The sequence below is a fragment of the Mustela putorius genome, unplaced genomic scaffold, assembly GCF_011764305.1.
Source record: "Mustela putorius furo isolate JIRA1106 unplaced genomic scaffold, ASM1176430v1.1 tig00000129_pilon_pilon_pilon, whole genome shotgun sequence".
Lineage (NCBI taxonomy): Eukaryota > Metazoa > Chordata > Mammalia > Carnivora > Mustelidae > Mustela > Mustela putorius.
In genome coordinates, this window is record NW_025421290.1 from 2,610,598 (window position 1) to 2,637,722 (window position 27,125).

Genomic DNA, 27,125 nt, shown 5'->3' on the forward strand with positions numbered 1-27,125 from the left:
AGAGAGAGCACCAGCAGGGTCGGGGGCGGCAGGCGAAGGGAAAGGGAGAAACCCACTCTCTGCAGAATCGAGAGCCCAGCCAACACAGAGCTGGATCCCAGGGCTCTGGGACCATGACCTGAGCAGAAGGCAGATGCTTAACTGACTGAGCCACCCAGGTGTCCCAACCTCTTCTATTTCTAGTTTGTATTTCTTTTCCTGTTGGATGGCCCTGGCCTCTCTGTACATGTCCTCTCCTCTCCCTATCATACCTCTGACTTTCTGCCTCATGTCATGTTCTTTGATAACTATTTGATGGAGATTTTCATCAGTAGGGCATACGAGGTCATATTAAACTTAGAAAGTTCATTATTACACTCCATTAGAATGGCTGCATTACCTATTTTCTCTGCTGATGTTCTTTTTAACGCAAGCCACCATCACTCTCCCATAATCCAGACTCAGAAGACATGGCATCATTCATTTTTTACTGTTTCTCATTACCCCACATTCAATGACATTAAGCTTTAGATTATTCTTAATTTTCTTTTCACGAAATGACCTTTCCTTTCCAATCATATAGGCACAGTATTTGCTTTAGACCCTTATCACTGATTTAACCAACATTGCTTGAGTGCTCTTTCTGGCTAAGGTAATATATGGTCTACTATGAAGAACTGCAGCTCTCTTTTATTATAATCATTCTGATGCTGCCACCAGACATGCCTCGTGCCATGTCCATGCTAGAAAACTCTACCCAACTTTCTTCTAAGACACCATTTCAAAAACTTCAGTTTGTCATTTGAGATCCTATGCAGTTTAAGCAAAATTACTTTTTCCTTATTCCTCAAACTCCTCATTCCCATCAATTAAGTTTCATCACTATTTTGAACTGTCTTTTTATAATATTCAATTCTGTCATCTTTAAAGAAAACACTCCCAGGGTGCCTGGATGGCACAGTCAGTAAGCATCTGGCTTTTGATTTTGGCTCAGGTCATAATCTCAGGGTCCTGAGATGGAGCCCTGCATTGGGCTCTCTGCTCGGCGGGAAGTCTTCTTGAAAGTCTCTCTCTCTCTCTCTTCTCCCCCTCTGCTCCTCCCCCCCTAAAATAAATAAATAATTCTTTAGGAAAAAGAAGAAAGAAAACACTCCCCAACCCCTGATATGCATCTTTTTCTGTTCCCAGCTTAACCAAGGTGCAGTTCAAAAAGATTTGTACATATTCTCCACTCTTTTCTGACCTTCCCAATTAGAAGTAAATTTTTACTTTCTTTGGAACTTTCATTGCATTTTTATACTAAGACATCTATTAATTAATTAATTAATTAATTTAAAATTTTTACTAGCCAACATACAGTACATCATTAGTTTCAGAGGTAGTGTTCAATAATTCATCAATTGCGTATCACACTCAGTGCTCATCACATCACATGCCCTCTGTTCATAAGTCAATATTTAGTGCTTACTTGTGAGTTACCATTCAGTGGTTGCCTTAAGTTCTTTAAATGAATCGTAAGGCCCCTGGGATAGAGGTATCCTGTTTCTCTCACAATACATAGTAAGAAATTTTCCTATCCATTGCTTAATAAATTATTTGTTGATTAAGAATGCACTAAAATTCAGTCTTTTCCACCCATTATATCCTTCAAGAAGAAATGTAGTCATAATATATAATCAAAATGACTTTTAAAATAAAAGGTAAAAACATAAAATCTATAAAAATTAGACTTTATTCTTCACTAAGCACTTGGTCCTTTGCTTATGTTGCTATATTTCTTGTATTATCCTTATTACTTTCTCATTTCTCTACCCTTCCTATTAAACTTGTCACATTAATAATCAGATACTGATTTTTTCTCTGTAATTTTTCTACATTTGAATATTTTCAAGTGGATTATTAGAATGAACACATGGCCAACTCTCCTGCTCCTCCCTGTTCTTGGTAAAAAATAAAAATTGTATGAGAAACAGCCAAATCCTTTAAATGTTAGGTTAGTCATGCACTTCCTGTCTGTTATATATTAAGAAATAGCCAGTTTCTTGACTTAAAATTAACTACAACCATAGAGGGAATGATGTGCTTGGAAATTCTGTTCCTTGACCTTACGCAGCGAAGAGAGAATGATCTTTGATAAATTCATCCTAAGTTGAAAATACTGTAAGTTGAAAATGCATGTAATAAGACAAACCATAAGTGACTCTTAATCTCACAAAACAAACTGAGGGTTGCTGGGGGGAAGGGGGTTGGGAGAAGGGGGGTGGGGTTATGGACATTGGGAATGGTATGTGCTTTGGTGAGTGCTGTGAAGTGTGTAAACCTGGCGATTCACAGACCTGTACCCCTGGGGATAAAAATATATGTTTATAAAAAATAAAAAATTAAAAAAAAAGAAAATGCATTTAATATAACTAATATACCAAATGTCATAGATTAGCCCAATTACCCTAAACATGCCCAGAACCCTTATATTTCCCTGCAGGTGGGCAAAATCACCTGGCATAAAGACCATTTATAATAAAGTGTTGACTATCTCAGATAATTAATTGAATATGATACTGTAAGTAAAAACAGAATGGCTATACGGGTATTGGTTGTGATCAGTTGGGTATCACTCTTGTTGTGATCACATGGCTGACTGGGCACTCTGGCTCATTTATGCTGCCAGCATCACAAGAACAGTATCTAACTGTATATCACTAGCCCTGAGAAGACCAAAATTCAAAATCTGAAGTATGGTTTCTCTTGAATTTGTATCACTTTCACACCATTGTAAAGTCAAAAAAACGTAAATTGAACCATCACAAACTGGGGACTGTCTGTATATGTTTTCTGTCATTTGCTTTGTATATTTTTTCACTTTTATTTTGCTTTTTTTTTTGAATTAGATATTTGTATCGATCTGGCTTTTCCATTATATGAGATAACTTCACCTGACATTCCACCCCTGTCATTTGTGGAGTATATGCTGTCAATTCAGTCAAGATTGCTGACTAGAAAAAAATAGATACCCAACCACTGCCTTGCACATAAGCTTTCAGTCAACATTGCTTAACCATATTGACTCAAGTAGTAATAGGAATAAAAAATTCTTAACATTAGGTGAGGCTGAAATATAGATTTATAAAGCTGAGTTAGGGGCCATCCACAGAATTATAGTCAGTTATGAATTAGAAAATGTAAATGGGAAATAAGTCACAAGGGAAGGAAATATACAAAACAGTCAGATACATCTGAACCAACAGCAATGATGCTCTGGCCATTAAAATACAGAGGTTACTACTGTAGTAGATGTATTCCTGAAATGTTTTGTGTACCTATGTTTTTGTGATCAGGAATGTGCCTGGTGTTTATATTACTCAAAAGTAAGAATACATATTGTTAAGCCTTAAAAAGAGGATTCATGTTGCCCTTCTAGATAACTCCCACAACAAGTATGGCCCAATAAATATAATGGTTTGCACACAGCATATTCTAGTTAATTCTTATGCAGAATGGAGCAGGAAAATAGGCACATGAGAAGAAAAGACAAAAAAAAAAAGAATAACTTTTACTGTGAACTTTAGATCCATGATAGTTGGGTTATTCAGCTATCATGGGATTGGAGAATTATTCTGGGTGACCTAAGAAATTTATATCTAGTATTCAGAAAATAAGGTACCAAGATATGTGAACCTACCGGATAGCCATCTAAGTGAATATGTAAGATTAGGCAGCATGCCAAAGAGTGAGAGGGGCTAATACAGACAAAGCCTATTGAAGGAATACAGAAAACAACATGGTGAGTTATGGGAAAATTTGAACCTTACCTACTTAATTAATTTACTACATCCTGGAAATGATGAAGACATTCAGGATTACCTTGTTCCCCTCAATAAACATTTCCCAAAGTCCATTATATTAAAAAGATATATATATAGCATATTGCATAACAAAATATATCAATATATGTGTGCATACATATATATGCTATCAAATGTCATGTATGTATACATTTGAATATAGATTTATACCGATTAGACTTTACTACTTATAACTGGTTTTATCACATAAAATTGATTTTATTCTTTTGCTCATATACATTTAATATTCTGTGATGATAGAAGGCTTTTTCCATGTGAATTTCCATGATTTGTAAAAAGGAATTTTCAGTTGATTATTGTCTAATTGTATAATTAGTCTAATTAGCCTAATTATAACTAATTATGTAATTGACGTAAATATGTTCGGTCTTGTAATTAGATGATATAATTACAATACACAAGATGATGTCATGAAAATCTTTATGAAAAGTTCTAGAAAAATAGCAAAAATGTGTGCAGTTTATAAAATTTAAGTACATTTTCTTTAATATTGACCAAATTATTTGCAATACCTATAGTTTTAAGCTCTTAAAACTACTTTTTGTAAATAAAATTTAAAAAGGAAGGAAGATATTCTATATATTAGTCAGTAGGCCTTACCACTGTTGACATTGTGTAGTAAAATACTCCTATAGCACTAATTCTAAAATTCTCATAAAATGAATTAGAAATTTATAATTATTTATTTTCCAATACCAGTAAAAAAATTAAAACCTTTTAATTCACAATCATTTTTCTATTTCTAATAACTAATTTATTATTAATTTATAAATTGACACTATATATTAGCTTACATCTTCAGTATGAAGAAGTATAAATGCATAATTATTCCTCTTAAATTTATTACATTATGTTCTTATAAATTCTATCAGACTTAGGAACTCAGGCCAATTTTACCTCAGAAACATGAGTTATATAAAAAAAAAGTATAAGTAAGATTTTCTCACTCAACAGGATAGTAAAATAAATATTTGATTCAAATTGATATAATTAATATGAATGGGGAAATTATCCTTAATATAAAACAAGACATCAGTATTAAAGAACAAAACATAACATCCTTAAGAATTTATTTTCTAATGTTAAAAAATAAGCACACTATGATCTGTAATGTGGATTATTCTACAATAGAATCCTAGTATACTGTCCCAGCTTATAGTCTACTCTTCCCTGCCTACATCAGTTATTGATCCAGCCAACCAGAGAAACACCACCCAATCCTGGAAGTATTGTCTTCCTTCTGTATTATTACAGATACTATTATTTTCTACCTTGAATGCTTTCTCCATGGCATTATTGTGTGCCTCTATTTTGACAGTGATTTCTACTTTGAATCATAATCATTATTTACCTTAAGTTCTCCCCATACATATCAACAAAGTTAGCAGAGGAGGAGCCGTACCTAGTAACTTCTATATCTCTGGCAGAGAGTTCCCATATCTTACACATAGTAGATCTCAGTTATTTTAACTGGATCTTATTTACATTAGGAAGCCACAAGGTCATAGGATCTGTTGGGAATAATTTAAAATATTACTAAAGTGCTCCAAAACAAATGATGTTAATATGGAAAGTTTTTCAATCATGAAGTTTACACAGTAGTTAATAGGAAAGAACTATCCAAGAAATCAATAACACCTAAGAATTTTATATATTCATAAATACACACATAAAAACACTAGCATAACAAGCAATAAATACCATTCCTATCTCATTATAAATGCCAAAGCCATTATAGGGAGGCAAATATATCTTAGGAAATATTTCAAGGATATAACACAGAATTAATTTCAAATCTCGAGCAAATTTGATATGTAGAATAAACGAATAATGCCTTTAAATCAATAACACAATTCTGGATAGTCGCTTAGAAAAGTGTGGGTTTACATTCCACCGTAGAGAAAAAGAATAGATATGATAACATTTTAAATTAGAACCTTCATAAAAATTACATTTTATCATTGTAAAAATAAAGACCACAAGCTAAGTTCATTTTGCTGCTTTCTACTGCTGGTCAACCATAATTCACAGTCTTTCCAAATTTCCAAGTGGGTTAGAGGCTACAAATGAGGATGTTGTTTGCCATCAAGGAGATTCATGGGCAAAAAAAGTGTGCCCTGTATCATGTTCATCTGTATTATAAAAATTCCAGCCCCAGAATTTTTGATCTACTAATTCTAATTTTGTCATTCAATAGACCTTTTAGAGGAAAACTGCCTATTCCATAATTCTCTGTGTTTGGAGTCATGTAAGACTGGTTATATTATTGGGGTGCCTGTGTGGCTCAGCTGGTTGAGGCTTCGGCTCAGGTCATGATCCTGGAATCCTGGGATCGAGTCCCACATCGGGCTCCCAGGTCCATGGGGAGTCTGCTTCTCCCTCTGACCGTCTCCCCTCTTATGGTCTCTCTTACACTCTCTCTCTGTCAAATAAATAAATAAAATCTTAAAAAAAAATACTAGTAATATTATCATAAGTACCACTGCATCCCTCCTAAAGAAACTGTGGACTTGAGTAGAGCTTCCAAATGGCAGCCCAGAAGGCCAAATACAGAATTCTAACAATAGGCATTGTACTGTTTTCTAAGATATGGGACATGAACAGCAAACTTCACCAGTTCTTATTTTCATACTACCAGACAGATTTATATATATGTATGTATGTATGTGTGTATGTATATATATATATATATATGACCAGATTAGTCTCCGTGAAAATCTGTATTTGTGTTTCCTGCACAAAAGTAAACTGACTGTGCCCATTGAAAACGAAACCTCGGGATTTCCAGGTAGCTGTCTACACCTGTCTGCCTTACCCCTGAGACGCAATTTCTTTATAAGAAACTCTTGAGAATTTCTTAAGTCAATAACCAGGTTCCTATGCACTTATGATAAATATACATATAGACAAAGAGACTCAAACTTATATCTTAAAAGTTGATAACTCTAAGTAAAATTGGCCAGAAAATTTTACATATGCCCTCAGATCCTTCGTAAAGCAGTATTATACACGATAAAGCACTAAAATCAAAATGAGGAAGATTGAGTTTTTCTGTGCTTGATTATAATACACTGCCAGTATCCGTCATCTTGGTTCAATAGCAAGCAATCTTCTCAAACTGATCTATAGATTCAACACGACTGTATTCAAAATCTTAACAGAATTTTAGTAGAAATTGGCAAAATGATCCTAAAATTTAGGTGCAAATACAAGGCCAAAACATTAAAATAAGTTCTGAAAAGAATGAATATACTTGGAAGTTTTACTCTTTCTGATTTCAAGACTTATTATAAAGCCACAGTAATTAAGACAGTGTGGCATATTAGCATAAAGACAGACATATAAATCAATGAAGCAGAATAAATTGTTCAGAAATAGACCCTAATATACAGGGCCAATTGATTTTCAATTTACGTGCCAAAGAAATTTAGTGGTGAATGATCTTTTTAATAAATGGTGGGAGAACACATGTATATTTATCTCTAAAAAATGAACCTCAACCATTACTTCACACCATAAACAAAAACTAACTCAAAATGAATATAAATGAATATTTTTTTAGAGCACAAAATGATATTATCTTGCTGATTTTAAAACAAAGTTAAAACGCTAGACAAAAATAACATAAAATACAAAAGGGGTACATATTGTTAAAGTATGTTAAGTTCCTATCATTACTGAAGAAGTGATAAAGTAATAATCAAGGAGGCAAGGTGTAATTTTTAATGTAACCAATAAAATATACTATGATAACTTACGACTCTTACATAGAGGAGTAAATGGAATAATTAAAAATATTTGCTAAATCCAAAAGAAGGCAAGAATAGACAAGTAAAATAAAATAGGTGGGTCACGTACAAGAAAACAAAACAAAACCAAAGCGTCACATATGCTAAAAACTAAGACCTGTCCTACCAGAATAAAACAACAAAATCTAAATATTGATTACAAGTGACATATCATAAAGACACCTAAATTTTGAAAGTAAAAGGTGAGTATTTGCCATTTTACCCAACCCCCAAAATAAGCCAAAGACTAACCAAAAGAGAGGCTCATCAACAAACGGACTGAACTATAGAGAACATACTCATGGTTACCGGAAGGGTGGTGCATTGGAAGGATGGGTGCAACAGGTGATGGGGATCAAGGATGTCACTTGTCATGACCACAGGGCATTGTGTGGAAGTGCTAGACCACTATAGTGAACACCTGAAACTAACTGGAATTCAAATAAAAACGTAAAAACCTGTATACCTTCTTAAATTAGTGAACGACAAACAGTCTTTACGGCAAGAAGCATTTTTTCAGAGGTACAAACGGACACTCTTAATGATAATCTACCAGGAAGATAAAATATCTTAGATAATCTATCAGGAAGCATATTATCAAGAAGATAATATGCGTAGGAAGATAACATACTTAGGTAAACTAGCAGGAAATTATAATTCTATATCCATATGTACTATTAATATGCCTTCAAAATATATAAGGCAAGAATTGCCTTATATAAATAAAAATAAATAAAGATGAGACAAATAGACAGCCATATTAATAGACATTAACTTCTGTAAATAGTTTTTTAAAACAGCAGACACAAAAATCAGAAAATACAAAGGAAATCTGAACAACACAATAACAAATGTGACCTATCTGACACAAAACAAATGTGAAGCGCACATTCTTGAGACTGCACATAGACCATATATGAAAACAGATCATAGGCTTAGCATAATGCAAATCTCGACAAATTTCTAAAGATTACAACTGTTCAGAGTGTGCTTTCTGACATAGTGAAATTAGACTAGAAATCAATTAAAAACTAACTAGAAAATCAGTAGCAGTTTAGAAACTAAATACATTAAGGTGGAACCAATTATAACATCATTCTCATTCACACTTCACTGAGACGTCTTCAGAGGGTCAAGAGGGATGGAATTACAGAGAGTGACTCATGAGTTACTAGTAACTTGAATTCAGTTTTATTTGTACCATATCTCAAAATCAAGACTTCTCCACGGAAGTGCTGGCTGAACATTTAACATATATTTACTGAGAATATTCCATGTGTTGGGCACTCTTTGAGCTATTGAAAAGATAAAGTCTCTATAATTAGTGAGTTTATGTCCAAACACACAAATGAGATAATTTGATGGATTCAGCGCTATGGGAAAAATAAAATACAACTTCCACATTTACAATGTGGAAAGCAAGGAATATTACTTCAGAGATATGTGTAAGGGAAGCCTTTCTAAGGTGACGTCTTCAGTGTTAAGAAGGCTCCTGCCAGGTGCTTCGGTTGTCTCAGTCTGTTAAAAGTGGCCGCTTTCAGCTCTGCTCATGATCCCAGGGTCCGGGGATTAAGGCAAGTGTTGGGCCCTCTATTCAGCAGGGAGTCTGCTTCTCCCACTCCCTGCCACTCCCACTGCTTGCACATGTGCTCTCTCTCTATCATATAAATAAATAAAATCTTAAAAAAAAAAAAAAAAAAAGAAGAAGAAGAAGAAGGCCCCTGGCATATTATCTAAGCAAACATGAAGAAGAATTAATAACATGGAGACCCCAGGCATAGACATGGTTGGCTAGTAGAAATCGTATGAGTGAAGTATGGATTAAGAAAGAGAGAGCAAGGAAGAGCAAAGTAAAACATGATCTAGGTAGCAATACATTATTTGCATTTATCATAAATATTTGAAAGCCACTGGAGGGATTAAAGCAGAAAAAAGATTTTATTACATTTACATTTTAATTTATTTGGTATTTTTTAAATTTTTTATTTTTTATAAACATATATTTTTATCCCCAGGGGTACAGGTCTGTGAATCACCAGGTTTACACACTTCACAGCACTCACCAAAGCACATACCCCCAACAATGCCCATAATCCCACCCCCTTCTCCCAAACCCCCTCCCCCCAGCAACCCTCAGCTTGTTTTGTGAGATTAAGAGTCACTTATGGTTTGTCTCCCTCCCAATCCCATCTTGTTTCATTTATTCTTCTCGTACCCACTTAAGCCCCCATGTTGCATCACCACTTCCTCACATCAGGGAGATCATATGATAGTTGTCTTTTTCTGCTTGACTTATTTCGCTAAGCATGATACGCTCTAGTTCCATCCATGTTGTCGCAAATGGCAAGATTTCATTTCTTTTGATGGCTGCATAGTATTCCATTGTGTATATATACCACATCTTCTTGATCCATTCATCTGTTGATGGACATCTAGGTTCTTTCCATAGTTTGGCTATTGTGGACATTGCTGCTATAAACGTTCTGGTGCATGTGCCCCTTTGGATCACTACATTTGTATCTTTAGGGTAAATACCCAATAGTGCAATTGCTGGGTCATAGGGCAGTTCTATTTTCAACATTTTGAGGAACCTCCATGCTGTTTTCCAGAGTGGCTGCACCAGCTTGCATTCCCACCAACAGTGTAGGAGGGTTCCCCTTTCTCCGCATCCTCGCCAGCATCTGTCATTTCCTGACTTGTTGATTTTAGTCATTCTGACTGGTGTGAGGTGATATCGCATTGTGGTATTGATTTGTATTTCCCTGATGCCGAGTGATATGGAGCACTTTTTCATGTGTCTGTTGGCCATCTGGATGTCTTCTTTGCAGAAATGTCTGTTCATGTCCTCTGCCCATTTCTTGATTGGATTATTTGTTCTTTGGGTGTTGAGTTTGCTAAGTTCTTTATAGATTCTGGACACTAGTCCTTTATCTGATATGTCGTTTGCAAATATCTTCTCCCATTCTGTCAGTTGTCTTTTGATTTTGTTAACTGTTTCCTTTGCTGTGCAAAAGCTTTTGATCTTGATGAAATCCCAATAGTTCATTTTTTCCCTTGCTTCCCTTCCCTTTGGCGTTGTTCCTAGGAAGATGTTGCTGCGGCTGAGGTCGAAGAGGTTGCTGCCTGTGTTCTCCTCAAGGATTTTGATGGATTCCTTTTGCACATTGATGTCCTTCATCCATTTTGAGTCTATTTTTGTGTGTGGTGTAAGGAAATGGTCCAATTTCATTTTTCTGCATGTGGCTGTCCAATTTTTCCAGCACCATTTATTGAAGAGGCTGTCTTTTTTCCATTGGACATTCTTTCCTGCTTTGTCGAAGATTAGTTGACTGTAGAGTTAAGGGTCTATTTCTGGGCTCTCTATTCTGTTCCATTGATCTATGTGTCCGTTTTTGTGCCAGTACCATGCTGTCTTGATGATGACAGCTTTGTAATAGAGCTTGAAGTCCGGAATTGTGATGCCACACGTTGGCTTTCTTTTTCAATATCCCTTTGGCTATTCGAGGTCTTTTCTGGTTCCATATAAATTTTAGAATTATTTGTTCCATTTCTTTGAAAAAGATGGATGGTACTTTGATAGGAATTGCATTAAATGTGTAGATTGCTTTAGGTCGCATAGATATTTTCACAATATTTATTCTTCCAATCCAGAAGCATGGAACATTTTTCCATTTCTTTGTGTCTTCCTCAATTTCTTTCATGAGTACTTTATACTTTTCCGAGTATAGATTCAGTGCCTCTTTGGTTAGGTTTATTCCTAGGTATCTTATGGTTTGGGGTGCAATTGTAAATGGGATTGACTCCTTAATTTCTCTTTCTTCTGTCTCGCTGTTGGTGTAGAGAAATGCAACTGATTTCTGTGCATTGATTTTATATCCTGACACTTTACTGAATTCCTGTATAAGTTCTAGCAGTTTTGGAGTGGAGTCTTTTGGGTTTTCCACATATACTATCATATCATCTGTGAAGAGTGATAATTTGACTTCTTCTTTGCCAATTTGGATTCCTTTAATTTCCTTTTGTTGTCTGATTGCTGAGGCTAGGACCTCTAGTACTATGTTGAATAGCAGTGGTGATAATGAACATCCCTGCCGTGTTCCTGACCTTAGCGGAAAAGCTTTCAGTTTTTCTCCATGGAGAATGATATTTGCGGTGGGTTTTTCCTAGATGGTTTTGATGATATTGAGGTATGTGCCCTCTATCCCTACACTTTGAAGAGTTTTGATCAGGAAGGGATGCTGTACTTTGTCAAATGCTTTTTCAGCATCTATTGAGAGTATCATATGGTTCTTGTTCTTTCTTTTATTGATGTGTTGTATCACATTGACTGATTTGTGGATGTTGAACCAACCTTGTAGCCCTGGAATAAATCCCACTTGGTCGTGACGAATAATCCTTTTAATGTACTGTTGAATCCTATTGGCTAGTATTTTGTTGAGTATTTTCGCATCTGTGTTCATCAAGGATATCGGTCTATAGCTCTCTTTTTTGATGGGATCCTTGTCTGATTTTGGGATCAAGGTGATGCTGGCCTCATAAAATGAGTTTGGAAGTTTTCCTTCCATTTCTATTTTTTTGAACAGTTTCAGGAGAATAGGAATTAGTTCTTCTTTAAGTGTTTGGTAGAAAACCCCCGGGAAGCCATCTGGCCCTGGGCTTTTGTTTGTTTGGAGATTTTTAATGACTGTTTCAATCTCCTTACTGGTTATGGGTCTGTTCAGGCTTTCTATTTCTTCCTGGTTCAGTTATGGTAGTTTATATGTTTCTAGGAATGCATCCATTTCTTCAAGATTGTTAAATTTGTTGATGTAGTGTTGCTCATAGTATGTTCTTATAATAGTTGTATTTCTTTGGTGTTAGTTGTGATCTCTCCTCTTTCATTCATGATTTTATTTATTTGGGTCCTTTCTCTTTTCTTTTTGATAAGTCGGGCCAGGGGTTTATCAATTTTATTAATTCTTTCAAAGAACCAGCTCCTACTTTCGTTGATTTGTTCTATTGTTTTTTTGGTTTCTATTTCATTGATTTCTGCTCTGATCTTTATGATTTCTCTTCTCCTGCTGGGCTTAGGGTTTCTTTCTTGTTCTTTCTCCAGCTCCTTTAGGTGTAGGGTTAGGTTGTATACCTGAGACCTTTCTTGTTTCTTGAGAAAGGCTTGTACCGCTATATGTTTTCCTCTCAGGACTGCCTTTGTTGTGTCCCATAGATTTTGAACCGGTGTATTTTCATTATCATTTGTTTCCATGACTTTTTTCAATTCTTCTTTAATTTCCCGGTTGACCCATTCATTCTTTAAAAGGATGCTGTTTAGTCTCCATGTATTTGGGTTCTTTTCAAACTTCCTTTTGTGGTTGAGTTCTAGCTTTAGAGCATTGTGGTCTGAAAATATGCAGGGAATGATCCCAATCTTTTGATACCAGTTGAGTCCTGATTTAGGACCGAGGATGTGATCTATTCTGGAGAATGTCCCATGTGCACTAGAGAAGAATGTGTATTCTATTGCTTTGGGATGAAATGTTCTGAATATATCAGTGATGTCCATCTGGTCCAGTGTGTCGTTTAAGGCCTTTATTTCCTTGCTGATCTTTTGCTTGGATGACCTGTCCATTTCAGTGAGGGGAGTGTTAAAGTCCCCTACTATTATTGTATTATTGTTGATGTGTTTCTTTGATTTTGTTATTAATTGGTTTATATAGTTGGCTGCTCCCACGTTGGGGGCATAGATATTTAAAATTGTTAAATCTTCTTGTTGGACAGACCCTTTGAGTATGATATAGTGTCCTTCCTCATCTCTTATTATAGTCTTTGGCTTAAAATCTAATTGATCTGATATAAGGATTGCTACTCCTGCTTTCTTCCGATGTCCATTAGCATGGTAAATTCTTTTCCACCCCATCACTTTAAATCTGGAGGTGTCTACGGGCTTAAAATGAGTTTCTTGGAGGCAACATATAGATGGGTTTTATTCTTTTATCCATTCTGATACCCTGTGTCTTTTGACAGGGGCATTTATCCCATTCACATTCAGGGTAACTATTGAGAGATATGAATTTAGTGCCATTGTATTGCCTGTAAGGTGACTGTTACTGTATATGGTCTCTGTTCCTTTCTGATCTACCACTTGTAGGCTCTCTCTTTGCTTAGAGGACCCCTTTCAAGATTTCCTGTAGAGCTGGTTTGGTGTTTGCAAATTCTTTCAGTTTTTGTTTGTCCTGGAAGCTTTTAATCTCTCCTTCTATTTTCAATGATAGCCTAGCTGGATATAGTATTCTTGGCTGCATGTTTTTCTCACTTAGTGCTCTGAAAATATCATGCCAGCTCTTTCTGGCCTGCCAGGTCTCTATGGATAAGTCAGCTGCCAATCTAATATTTTTACCATTGTATGTTACAGACTTCTTTTCCCGGGCTGCTTTCAGGATTTTCTCTTTGTCACTGAGACTTGTAAATTTTACTATTAGGTGACGGGGTATGGGCCTATTCTTATTGATTTTGAGGGGCGTTCTCTGAACCTCCTGAATTTTGATGCTCGTTCCCTTTGCCATATTGGGGAAATTCTCCCCAATAACTCTCTCCAGTATAACTTCTGCTCCCCTCTCTCTTTCTTCTTCTTCTGGAATCCCAATTATTCTAATGTTGTTTCATCTTATGGTGTCACTTATCTCTCAAATTCTCCCCTCATGGTCCAGTAGCTGTTTGTCCCTCTTTTGCTCAGCTTCTTTATTCTCTGTCATTTGGTCTTCTATATCACTAATTCTTTCTTCTGCCTCATTTATCCTAGCAGTGAGGCCCTCCATTTTTGATTGCACCTCATTAATAGCTTTTTTGATTTCAACTTGGTTAGATTTTAGTTCTTTTATTTCTCCAGAAAGGGCTTTTATATCTCCTGAGAGGGTTTCTCTAATGTCTTCCATGCCTTTTTTGAGCCTGGCTAGAACCTTGAGAATTGTCATTCTGAACTCTAGATCTGACATTTTACCAATGTCTGTATTGATTAGGTCCCTAGCCTTCGGTACTGCCTCTTGTTCTTTTTTTTGTGGTGAATTTTTCCGTCTTGTCATTTTGTCCAGATAAGAGTATATGAAGGAGCAAGTAAAATACTAAATGCGTGGCAACAACCCCAGGAAAATATGCTTTAACCAAATTAGAAGACATCCCAAATCGTGAGGGGGGAGAAGGGGGATAAAAAGAGCTTCAAAAAGGAAGAAAGAAAAAAAAAAAAAGAAAAGAATTAAAAAAAGAAAAGAATTTTAAAAAAGAAAACAAATAAAGAAAAATATAAACAAGAAAAAATATATATATTAGATAAACTTGTTAAAAAACGTTAAAAAAGAAAAAGGTAAAAGTTAAAAAAAAATTTTACCAGAAGGCGAGAAAAAAAACAAAAATGAAAAAGAAAAAAATTAAATTAACTGCAAGACTAAAAAAAATCACAGGGAAAAAGCCATGAGTTCCGTGCTTTGCTTTTTCCTCCGCTAGAATTCTGCTGCTCTCCCTGGTATTGAAACTGCACTCCTTGGTAGGTGAACTTGGTCTCGGCTGGATTTCTTGTTCATCTTCTGGGGGAGGGGCCTGGTGTAGTGATTCTCAAGTGTCTTTGCCCCAGGCGGAATTGCACCGCCCTTACCAGGGGCCGGGCTGAGTAATCCACTCAGGTTTGCTTTCAGGAGCTTTTGTTCCCTGAGCGCTCGGAGGACGGGAATACAAATGGCAGCCTCCTGGTCTCCAGCCCGGAGGAGCCAAGAGCCAGGGCCCCACTCCTCAGTGTGCTCTCAAAGAACAGCTCCCAGTTACTCCCGTCTGCCTGACCTCCGGCCGCGCTCCGAGCTCACTGAGCCTGCGACCAGTTCAAGGCAACACCGAGTTGTGAGCTTACTGTCGGCTCTGTCTCTGTAGCCGGCTTTCCCGTTCCAATACCCGCAAGCTCTGCGACACTCAGACACCCCCGATCCTTCTGTGACCCTGCGGGACCTGAGGCCACGCTTACCCCGCGTGGGCTTCGCCCCAGTTTAGCCTCTGGAGCGATGTCCCTCAGCGGAACAGACTTTTAAAAGTCCTGATTTTGTGCTCCATTTCTTCGCCGCTTGCCGGGAGCCGGCCCCTCCCCCCGGGGTCTATCTTCAGTCACTTTGGATTTACTTCTCCGCTGGTCCTACCTTTCAGAAAGTGGTTGTTTTTCTGTTTCCAGAATTGCTGTACTTCTTCTCTTCCATCTGCCGATGGATTTGCAGGTGTTTGCAATCTTTAGATAAGCTATCTAGCTGATCTCCGGCTAGCTAAAGTAGTCTCAGCCTGCTACTTCTCCACCATCTTGACTCCTCCCCTCATTTATTTGGTTTTTTGTTTATTTTTTGAGAGAGAAAGATAGCATGCATGTATACTTACATGAGAGTGTGTGGGAGAGGGCAGAGAGAGAGGGGAGAGGGAGACAGAGATTCCCAAGCAGGCTCCATGCTCAGTGGGGAGCCCAGTGCAGGGCTCGACCTCATGACCCTGAGATCATGACCTGAGCTGAAACCAAGAGTCAGAAGCTTAACACACTGGGCCACCCAAGTGCCCCAGATTTTTATTTTTAAATGATTAGACAGATGTTTGGGGTAATAGAGCATGGCAGCCCGTTATTCCACTACTATAAATGTCCATGGAGAGATAATGAAAGTTTTGTGATACAGTTGTACTTGTGTATATCAGGTCTATATGCAGTATATCACCTGTGATATGACGTAAAACCATTGATAGTATTTTATTTATGAGAAAACCAACATTCTCTATGGCTGTAAGAACTAAATTATCCATGTGCTGCTATTTGAGTTTCTATTAGTTTGGTCTACAAAACACATTTGATATTAACAAATTAAGTACATTCATAACATAGAATTATGGAAGCATTCCTTGCTGCTACATGAATTTTTAGGACAGATACAAATACAAAGTAGCTATTTCAGGGGGAGAGATAAGCAACACAGGAACCAAAAGCAGGAAATATATCTTTTCAAAGGAGCTAAACTGCATGTTATTTGGTAATTTTCAACTACATCAGGTGAATCCAGAACACAGAATTTTGCAAGAAAGTCTGATTTTTCCTTAAATACTTTTTAAGAGAATGGATTCAGATGGTCTAAGCAGCAGAGTTATGAGCCCAGCCACCACAGAGAAAGCTTGTCTTATAAAGAACAGTAAAGACTGATATTCTGTTCTGAAATGTTCAAATTTAAAAGTTGTTTTCTCATAAAAGAATGAAGAAAGAAGAGGAAGAAAAAATAAAAGTTATTTTTACAAGGCAGAATGTGTTACAGCTATTTGAGAGTTCTCATAAGATGGTTTTTAAGAGAAGCTAACATAGAAGCTAGAAACAGATTCAAAAGAATGAATGGGATGTTTCATTGTGCTTGTTTAATAAACAAATGCCCAATAATTTTTACAGTATAATTGTTCTCCCAAATTTATACAGAGCCCATGTATACATGTCCAAGGGATCAGATCTACCTATAGGTAAGAAATGGCTATACAGTGTTAACTTAGTATCTGTAAAAGTTATAATGTTTCACAAGATTCTAGAGGAAAACACATTTTCTAAATTTTAACAATATACATGAAATAAGAGAAGATATTTGCAAATGACATATCTGATAAAGGGTTAGTATCAAAAACATATAAAGAACTTATAAAACTCAACATCCAAAAAACAAAAAGTCCAATTTAAAAATGGGCAGAAAACTGACATTTCTCCAAAGAAGACACACCGATCGCCAACAGACACATGAAGAGATGCTCATCATCATCTACCATCAGGGAAATGCAAATCAAAACCACAATGTGTTATCATCTCACATCCACCAGAATGGCTAAATTAAACAAACAAACAAACAAACAAACAAAAACCAATGAAAAAACAAGAAACAGTAGGTGTTGGAGAGTATGTGGAGAAAAAGGAACACTCATGCACTGTTGGTGGAAATGCAAATGGATGTAGTCAAGGTGGAAAAAAGTCTTATAGAGGTTTCTCAGAAAGTTAAAAACAGAACTACTTTATGACTTGGCAATTGCTCTATTGGCAATTTACCCAAATATAAGAACACTACCACAAAGGGATACATGTACCCCTGTGTTAATTGCAGCATTATTTATGATAGCCAAGATATAGAAGCAGTTCAAGTGTCCATCAACTAATGAATGGATGAATAAGATGTGGTACATATACACAATGGAATATTACTCAGCTATAAAAAAGGATGAAATCTTGCCACTTGCCAAGACATGAAGAGAACTACAGAGTATGCTAAGTGAAATGTCAGTGAGAAAAAGACAAATACTGTATGATTTCATTCATATGTGGAATTTAAGAAAAAAAAAAAACAATAGGGAAAAAAATAAAAGAGAGAAATCAAGAAAGAGACTCTTCATCATAGAGAACAGATGGTTACCAGAAGGAGGAGAGAGAGGTAAGTGGGGGGATGGCTTAAAAAGGTGATGGTCATTAAGGAGGGCACTTGTGATGAGCACCAAATGATATATGAAAGTGTTGAATTACTATATTGTACACCTAAAACTAATATTACACTGTATGTTAACTAACTGGAATTAAATAAAAACTTAGAAGAAACAACATATATATTCTTTAAAAACATCGACAATAGAAAAAAGGGGGTAGGTGATCATTTATCTTATTTCTAAACCTTAGAGGCACTCGTGCAACTAAATACTACTAACAAATATTCTGTTCATTTTCTAAATAAATATTTCTAAATAAATAAATATTAGTAAAAACTGAAGAATGAATTATAGTGTTGCAGAATGTGTGAAACTGTGATCCTCTCTGTTGACAGAAAGCAGTTGATGCTATATTGACCTGAGTCAGGAGAGGGTCAGATCAAAACAGGCTGTCATGGTAGTCTCAGTATCCAAGAATGATTTTTAGAGATTTATATATTGGTAAGTCCCAGCTGTTCTACACCCTCAAATGGCAGTGTAAGTATATATGATGTGTTCAGATGCTTTTTTGTATATCATGCATTCTTCCACAGTCAGTATCTAAACATTGGCAATTATATTAATTGAAAGGGGTGAGGACTCAGACATTATAAGTAAATGGTTTACTACATAAGAAAATATATTTAATGGTACAAAAGGAGATGCAGAGAAATTTTAAAAAATTCACAATGACCTTCTGTTATTACAGAGTTGAGAGTTGAGGAGTAAAACATAATATTTATCTTTAATATTTTGCAGTAGAATATTCATAATATATAAAATTTAGTTGTAAATTGTCCTATGATAGTCACATATTTCAAAGCTACAGATAATGGGGCCAAATCCCTGTTTATTTTATTATCTATATATTTTTTGTTATTCATGGTCACAATTATTTTGATAATTTTCCATAGACTATTTTAAAATTAAAATATTTTTCTTTGTTAATAAGGCTTGCTTCCTTTCCAGTCACCAAAAAAGCTTTATAGTAATGGCACTCAAATATTCCCATAAAGTGTCTTTCTTAAGAATTACTAATTCTCCACTCTTGATATATATTACAGAAGAATATTCCATATCACATTCACTCCATGTAAAATTAATTCAATTTTTTATTAAATAAGTTAATGATGCATTAGATATTTTAGTTTTTACATAATTAAGGCTCTATTATTAACCTAAGTGAAAACCCAAAATGAACAAAAGAAATCAGAGACTTTTTCCTAAAACCAAAGCTAGATGGATTTCAAGTAGATTTCTTCATTCCTTTAAAATGTATTTGCCATTGCAAATAGGAAACTCAAAATCTCTCCCTTCAAGAACTATGTACCACAAAAAATGAAGCAGTCAGCGAAAGTTAAATTATGCACTTTATAGTGAAACCTAGGTAAACCTATAAAGAAATACAAGTTAGGATACATTAACTTATTTTTTTTCAAATGTTAACATTTTAAATTTAATGAGCACATAAAAAATTAACAAATTGTCTTTTACTATTTGAGTTATCTTCCAGTCAAGAACATACTGATTTTTAAAAGGTCAGAGCTGGAGAGTCTTTTCAAATAGACATAATATTGCATGCTACCTGAATTAGAAACATATTCTAGCAGAATGGGGTGTAAATACCTTAATTCCTACCTGGGTAAAGAAGGGCTCATAAATCTCAACTCCTTTATCAGATCCTTGTAGTAATACCTCCTGACCACGTCTCCAGCTGTACCGAACAGGTGGATTTGAATTGGCCACACACCGGAGGAACACTGTTCTCTCATAGTAAAATTGTTCTTTAGCTTCACCTATACTTTGATGAACAGTTACTACTGGGTCATCCAAATCTAAAAAAAAAAAAAAAAAAAATTAAAAACAACCAAACGACACTGTTATGTGTTACAACGATATTACACATATAAAATCTAACCAAAGGTGCATTTTCATATTTGATTTTATTGCACTTCACTAGACTCATTTTTTTAAAATTTGGTTTACTGGACATGTTTAGAGAAAGTTCCAATCATAGACAATAAAGATGAATAATAGTTGCTTCCTAAGATCTCTGCTTATTGAGATAGTACAAATGACTGTATATTTCCAACAGAGCTCCATGAGAGAGATCAGAATCCAAGACCCTCCAATTCACAGATGAACCAAAACAATGAAACATAGTGACAGAGAAATAAATACCAAGCAGCTCAACTGACTCCCTTAACATACTTCTTCAAACATTTATAATCGGAATATTTAAAGCAATCAAAGAATTATGTTTATAAATTATTATCTTTATAGTAAGGAAATATGATCTTATACTGGGTTAAGTTTTTCCTTCATCTCAGATTTTATTTCCCAGAATGTATTTGCTATTTTGAAATGTGGTAGTAGAAGATAGTGTTAAAAGGCATTAATATTTCTACCGCTGGATATGAGGACTAAATTTTTGCCATCTTACATGCATTCTCAAGAAGGGGCATACACCATAGTGTTTAGTAAATATTTCCTGGGGGGGGGGGAACAATACATAAATATCTTGGGGCTTTGTATGAACTTGGGTTCAGAGAGTCTTCCTCTCAACTACCTAAGCCTACTATTATAGTGTAATAGCAGTCAAAGGCAGTAAGTAAATGAATGGATGATGAATGTTGCTGAGTCCCAGTAAGACTATTTACAAATGCAGATGCCACAACCAGATTTGCCTCGTGGGTCATAGTCTGGCATCGATTGCCAATCCCTGATTTACCATATTCCAGGTTCTTTCATTAAGAGAAAAAGAAATTAAGAAGTGAACTTGCCTTAAAACAACAACTGTATTGTATATTTGAAAGTTGCTAAGAGAGTAAATCTTAAAAGCTGTCATTACAGGAAAAAACAAACACACACAAAAAATCAGTACCTATGCATGATGATAGATGTAACTGAACTTATTGTGCTGATCATTTTGCAATATGTACAAATATCAAATCATCATGTTGTACACCTGAAACTGATATAATACAATTATAGCTCAGCAAAAAAAAGTGGGAAAAACTAAAACAACAAGCTCTTGGTTCCATGTGCTAATATAAACTCAGTATATAGTTACCAAGTGTGATGTAAACATTTGTTGTATTTAAATATTAATGTCACCCCATTTTGCCCCCTTTGGCTTTGTAACTGAAAGATTACATAACTTCAATGGTCTTTAATTTCCTTAACGATAAATTGGGAATATTAAGGTACCCTACTATTAAGGCTGTTAGAGAATTAAATGAGCTAGTCCTTAAAGCCTTAGGCACATAGTAAATGTTAATAAAAGTTAGCTATTATTATTATTACTATCATCATTATTGGGGTTTCATTTAGACTTCCGTTAATTCCACATTGTTTTCTTACCTTCATCTCACCAATTCATAAGGCATTCAACTCTCATTTTAAATAGATAAAAGTGTCATTTGTCATCTGTTCAGGCTAGCAGTTTTTTCTATACGACCAATACTTTTATGTGAACACTGAAGAGAAGCTACAATACTATACAAACGTAAGAATAGTGGGGTGTGTGAGCATATGCTACCCTGAATATTTAAAAGGCACTGTTCTTTTAGAAAAGATTCTTTGTAATGCATTAAAATAATAAAAAGCCAACAAAAGTTGTGAAGTAATAGCTGCCCTAAGGAATCAAAGAACAGAATCCCAAATGTCCCTGGTTTTAAAAAAGGTTTTTCCAAATGTGAATTGCCTGACAGCCTTGTTTAAATTTCTAGTTTTGCAACATTCTGAGTTTTTTTTTTTCCCCAACATCAGAATCTTTTCACAGCTACCTCAAAGGCCTCTAATTACAGTAGTATAAATTTGCAGAACTGCTCCTTTTTTGGTAAAGTTTAAGGAAACTTCAGTTTCAATTCATTCTATTAGCTATGCAGGGATATATACTATCTGGTTTTAATAGTCAGTGTACTTAGAGATACCAGTATCATTATCATGAAACATTTAGAGGTCTTTAAAATCTACCAAACATTCGCTTACTTGGTGATTAGTCCTTCACATACAAATCAAATCCTAAAGAAGTTTGATTAACTGAATTCAACCTTAAAGACTTGAGAAAAAAGGTATTGTGAGTTGACGGTATTTTTTTTTTTTCTTATTCAAAACAGAATTTCTTTTAGTCATAGTCTCATTTTTAAAAGATATGAGCTATATTTTGTTATAAAAACAAAATTCTGAAGCCAGTTAGTTTAGGAACAAAACAGAATTGGATGATGGTCAACATAACAATGATGATTCTCCTTGGATTCCAAATAGCTAATATTATTGTCCTTAAAACATCCATTTATTGACATATACCTAGCTCTCTCCTTGTTAGGTGGTGGTGTCAACAGGCTCAGTCAGGAACAGACCAAACCTGAACAAACACTTAAACATGCTTTTCTCGGATCTGTGTAAGCTTTGGGTCACTGGCCTTCTGAAAAACCAATCCTGTGACAATGGCTTACTGAAAATTTTATTGGCAGAATTATCTGTTGGATTCACCCATGTTTAGGAATTTCTACTTCACACAGCCCCTAAATGATACTTCTTTGGACTTAAAAACAAACATGACAAGGACAAGATATCTTCTAGAAAAGTCAAATAATGGCATGTCTAAAAAATGTATTTTATGTGTGTGTGGGTGTACACTCACACACACACACACACACACATACATATATATATAGTTCAATATGCATACATATATATCACTTAAAACAGAATATATGTTTAACACAAACTCTATATAGTATTACTGAATGTATACTGAATATGTGTATTTACCATAGGTCAGGTTTCTTGGAAAAGAGAAACTGTCTTAAAGAGTTATGTGTGCAGGAAGTACACTGGGAAGTACCTTCTAGAACAACACTTCTAGCAAAAGACATGATTGTTGAGGAGGAGAGTCGAGCTGCACCTTAGTTGCAACAAAGGTCTCCTTCACTCTAGAGAAGTGATGGAGCTATAGTATCTCCTCAGAACTGTCTTGCCCTAAGGCAAGAGAACTAAGCCTTAGACACCACCCCAACCTAGGGGCATGACCTTGGGAGGAATAGCTCCATTTGGTTTAGGGTAATTTCTAAAGAAGGATTTAGCTGTTAGCCATGGGTGGCTAAAACACTCACCAGTGGGAGGAATGAGTCCTTCAGTACCCAGGAAGGGATCTGGCTAGTGCTCTATAGCATCTGCTTAAATCCATTTTTTTAGGTATGGTAATTCATTCTATGGGGTGGGGGAGGGGGAGCTACTCCAGGATGCTGGTTAATCACCTTTCCTGGGAGATATTCCTCACCTCTTTCTATTATTACCATTCTAAGTTGCTCTCATCCTGGGCTAGTACATCTATTAGCATAAGTAGTTTACCTAGTAAAGTTGCCATACCTTTGTCACTGAGGATTTTGAGCCCCAAGTCACCAGGTTCTTCTTGAGCCATGACTGATGCACTTAGCTGTTTGCCCCCAAATTGATCAGGAGAATATCAAGAAATGATTCAGTGGATCGTCTGGGTATTAACATATCATATACTGTCTCACTGTGTAACAACAGACCTACCTCCCGCTGATCAGATGCGCCAATTAACCCCCTCCAGGCTGGTGATTCCTCTTATCTCCTATTTCCTAATGCAGGAAGCCTCAAGTAAATGAGTAGCAGCCATGGCTTAAAGATTAATGAGGCTCTTGCAGTATCACTTAAAAGAAGCGTTTTCCTCTTCTGAGAACTAGAACTTCTAACCTGGCAGGGCCCAGAGTGGCAGAAAGGGAAACACAGATTCCCCAAGTGGGCCACTGAATGTGATGGTAGAAGTGGGGTCACTCCTTGGTTTCGAACCTATGTATTCTACAGGGAAAAAAAAAAAAAAAGAAAATCATATAATAATGGTCACTGATTTAGAATATACTTTATCTCAGAGCATAGCACTCCTTCCTTCCCGGTCATTACTTGTCTGAATCTCAGAGAGACACCTTGCTACCAAGGGACTGGCTGGAATTTTGAAGGATGGTACTTTACGTGTCAAGTGTTAGCCTCTGTTGCTGCCAGGTTAGATATTCAGTGGTGGCAGTAGATACAACAATCTTCATCCGAGAGGACCCATGGTTCAAACTCATGCATAACCTCTGGCCCTACCATTATGGCAATTCTATTCATGACCCTGTTGTGCTGTTTATGAGTAGCCAATGACAGAAGCTGGTTATTATCAACTGATTGTACTACTCTGTCTACTTCATTGTTTTGTGCTGCTATGGAAGGTACTTTCTGGTCCTCAAGAATATGCACTTCCAGGGGCACCTGGGTGGCTCAGTGGGTTGGGCCTCTGCCTTCAGCTCAAGTCGTGATCCCAGGGTCCTGGGATCGAGCCCCACGTCAGGCTCTCTGCTCAGTGGGGAGCCTGCTTCCTCCCCTCTCTCTGTCTGCCTCTCTGCCTACTCGTGATCTCTCTCCCTCTGTCAAATGAATGGATGGAATCTTTAAAAAAGAAAAAAAAAAAAAGAATATGCACTTCCATAGGTCCATTAACACAGTCAAACAGATCTCTTTTTCCACAAAGTAGTTGACCAGGGATACCACCCAAACCAAAGTTATGCCCACTGGAAAGACGTTCCCTCATTTTTTTCAGGGACATCCCAGGGCGGTGGGGATCTCTAGTGAAATAGCAGTCCAGCTTTTGGCTTGCATGCATACAGTGAGCTGACCCATCATAAAATAAGCTTCACCTTTTTTCTTCACCATCAACTTATAAGTGATCCACTCTGTGGCCAGACATGATCTGAGAAAAAGGAACTGGTAAAACATTCACAGATGTCATGAGGATCTGGGCACCTCCTTGTACAGTTCACTTGGGTCCTTGGGCCCTGGCTATACCTTATCCTGAACTTAATACTTCCATTGTATGATGAACTACTGATGGATCTGACCTATTTTATGGCTGGATGTTGGTAAATATGACAAAACCCAACGTCTGATCAGTGGTTCAGACCACATGGTCATTTGATGTTCCATATTCAGATACTTCATCCCTACCAATGCCCAGTAGCATAATAAGAGCTATTTTATGAAAGAGCATAATTCCTGACAGTAGAAAGTATGGTTTTAGTAATAGTCCTAGAAATTTAGTTTGCAAATCTTCTATTAGTATTGCTGTAAACCACACACCTTTCCCAGCACTGATGGGTTATGTGACTGAAGCACCAGGGTCACTTACATCACAGCACAGATATATGAGAAAACCACTTTTTACTTTGAGACACAGTTGAAGTCGATGGTTCAAGCCTTCAGAATCACCAGATTAATGGCTTGAAATGGTATTTCTGAAAGACCTGCGGATCCCCTTACCCAAGAATTCAACACTGCCACAGGATGCAAACAGCAAGAGGTTCTTTATTGTTACGCAGGCGCCTGCAGGTGGTCAGCAGCTCCTGCTAGCTGAGCACACCTGGCTGGGGTGGTGCATGATTTTTATAGACAGGTACATACAAGTCCCGGATGGGACAGGGCCGATTGGCTGACAATTTGAACATTTGAAAAAAGGCATACTTGGTGTTAGTGGATTGGCTTTGGAAGACCCCCTCGCGTGAAGAGAAAGGCGGGAAGGGGAAACAAAGAGGGGAAGTTTGACCTTATTACTCAGCAGAAAGTAATACCTGACTATGCAGCCCCCTGTCTACGTGACCTACGTGACCATGCAGCCCCCTTGCCTATGTGACCATGCCTCGGCTATTAGAAGGTATCTTGTTCAAACAGGAGACAAGTGTCATGCCCTAAAAGCCAAGCAGTTACAGAAAGGCAAAAGAGCAGTTACATTGAATTCAACCCTGGGGGAAGGGTCTTTTCACTGCAAGGGGAGGAGGGGTACTCTTACACAACAAAAGAGCAGTTAATTAGTTAACGACGGGGGGGGGGGTGTCTTTCATTTCCATGTGTGGAATGTGCTCTGGAACCCAAAGAGACTGTGTTGTGGCACTGTGTTTTCCTCTGAAGGATAGGAATTATGAGATACAATAATCTGTGCTTTGCTTTGGAGGGGATATCCTGGTAAGATACATACAATAGAATTTAAAATTTTACTAATACTGTGGGTGCCTAAATCTTCATAGGCTTATTCCAATCCTCTGGAATATATGTGCCTTACCAAGATATCTAGCTCTTGTCTATCTGGACTGATGAACATGATCTCATTGATACAGTGGACCAATAACAAGTTCAACAGAATGTCCAGATGGTCCATATATCTTTGGACTATGTTATGAAAAGGAGTGTGAGAGTTAATTTAGCTTTAAGGCAAGACTTCAAATACATGCTACCGCATGTGTCAAGTGAATGCAAATTATTTATGATCTTCTTTCCTAACAGAAATGAAAACGAACACATTAGGTACATTACTGGACCCATAGTTTGTATCTGAGGCCATGTTATTCTACTCTAGCAAAAGTAGCTGATCTGGTACAGGATACAATGACAGCACTGCTTGGATGAGTTTGTGATATTCCATTATCTTCCTCTAGGATCTGTCTGGTTTCATCAGGAAACAACAAGGTCAATAGCTGGAATATAATATGGACTGCCACCAGCATTCTTTTAGGATTTTAAGGGTGGCATTAAGCTCTGCTATTCCCCCTAGGATATAATACTGTATTTAATAAATCTGAAAGTGGGGAAGTTCCAGAAGCTTCAATTTGACCTTCTCACTAGGATAGCTCTTACCCCAAAAGCCAAGGAATCAATATGAAGGTTCTAACAACTAGCAAATTTGTCCATTCCAATGACATAACTGGAGACAAGATAAATGATGAAAGGGTGGAACTGTGGATTGGTAGACCCAATGTGACCAGACATAGGTCACGATTCCATTTATTACCTGGCACCTATATGCCCAGCTCTAATAATATAAGGGCATGATAATTTTGGAGAATCTTAGGTATCAAGATCAACTTAAGATTCTTTATACCACAGTCCTCAAAATGTTTCACAAATTTGTTTTTCTGAGAAAATGGTTACTTAAGTGGATATGGATTCTTTAAACAAAGAATTTGGAGAA

General features: G+C 36.5%; 1 protein-coding gene across 1 annotated transcript in view; it reads right to left on the bottom strand.

Moving 5' to 3' along the window:
- Window positions 1–27,125, bottom strand: part of MDGA2 (MAM domain containing glycosylphosphatidylinositol anchor 2) — an 871,541-nt gene that overhangs the window by 334,743 nt on the left and 509,673 nt on the right. The window contains exon 4 of the mRNA XM_004738721.3: window positions 19,736–19,932. Within this exon, the coding sequence (XP_004738778.1) occupies window positions 19,736–19,932 (197 nt within the window). The remainder of the gene's footprint in view (window positions 1–19,735; window positions 19,933–27,125) is intronic.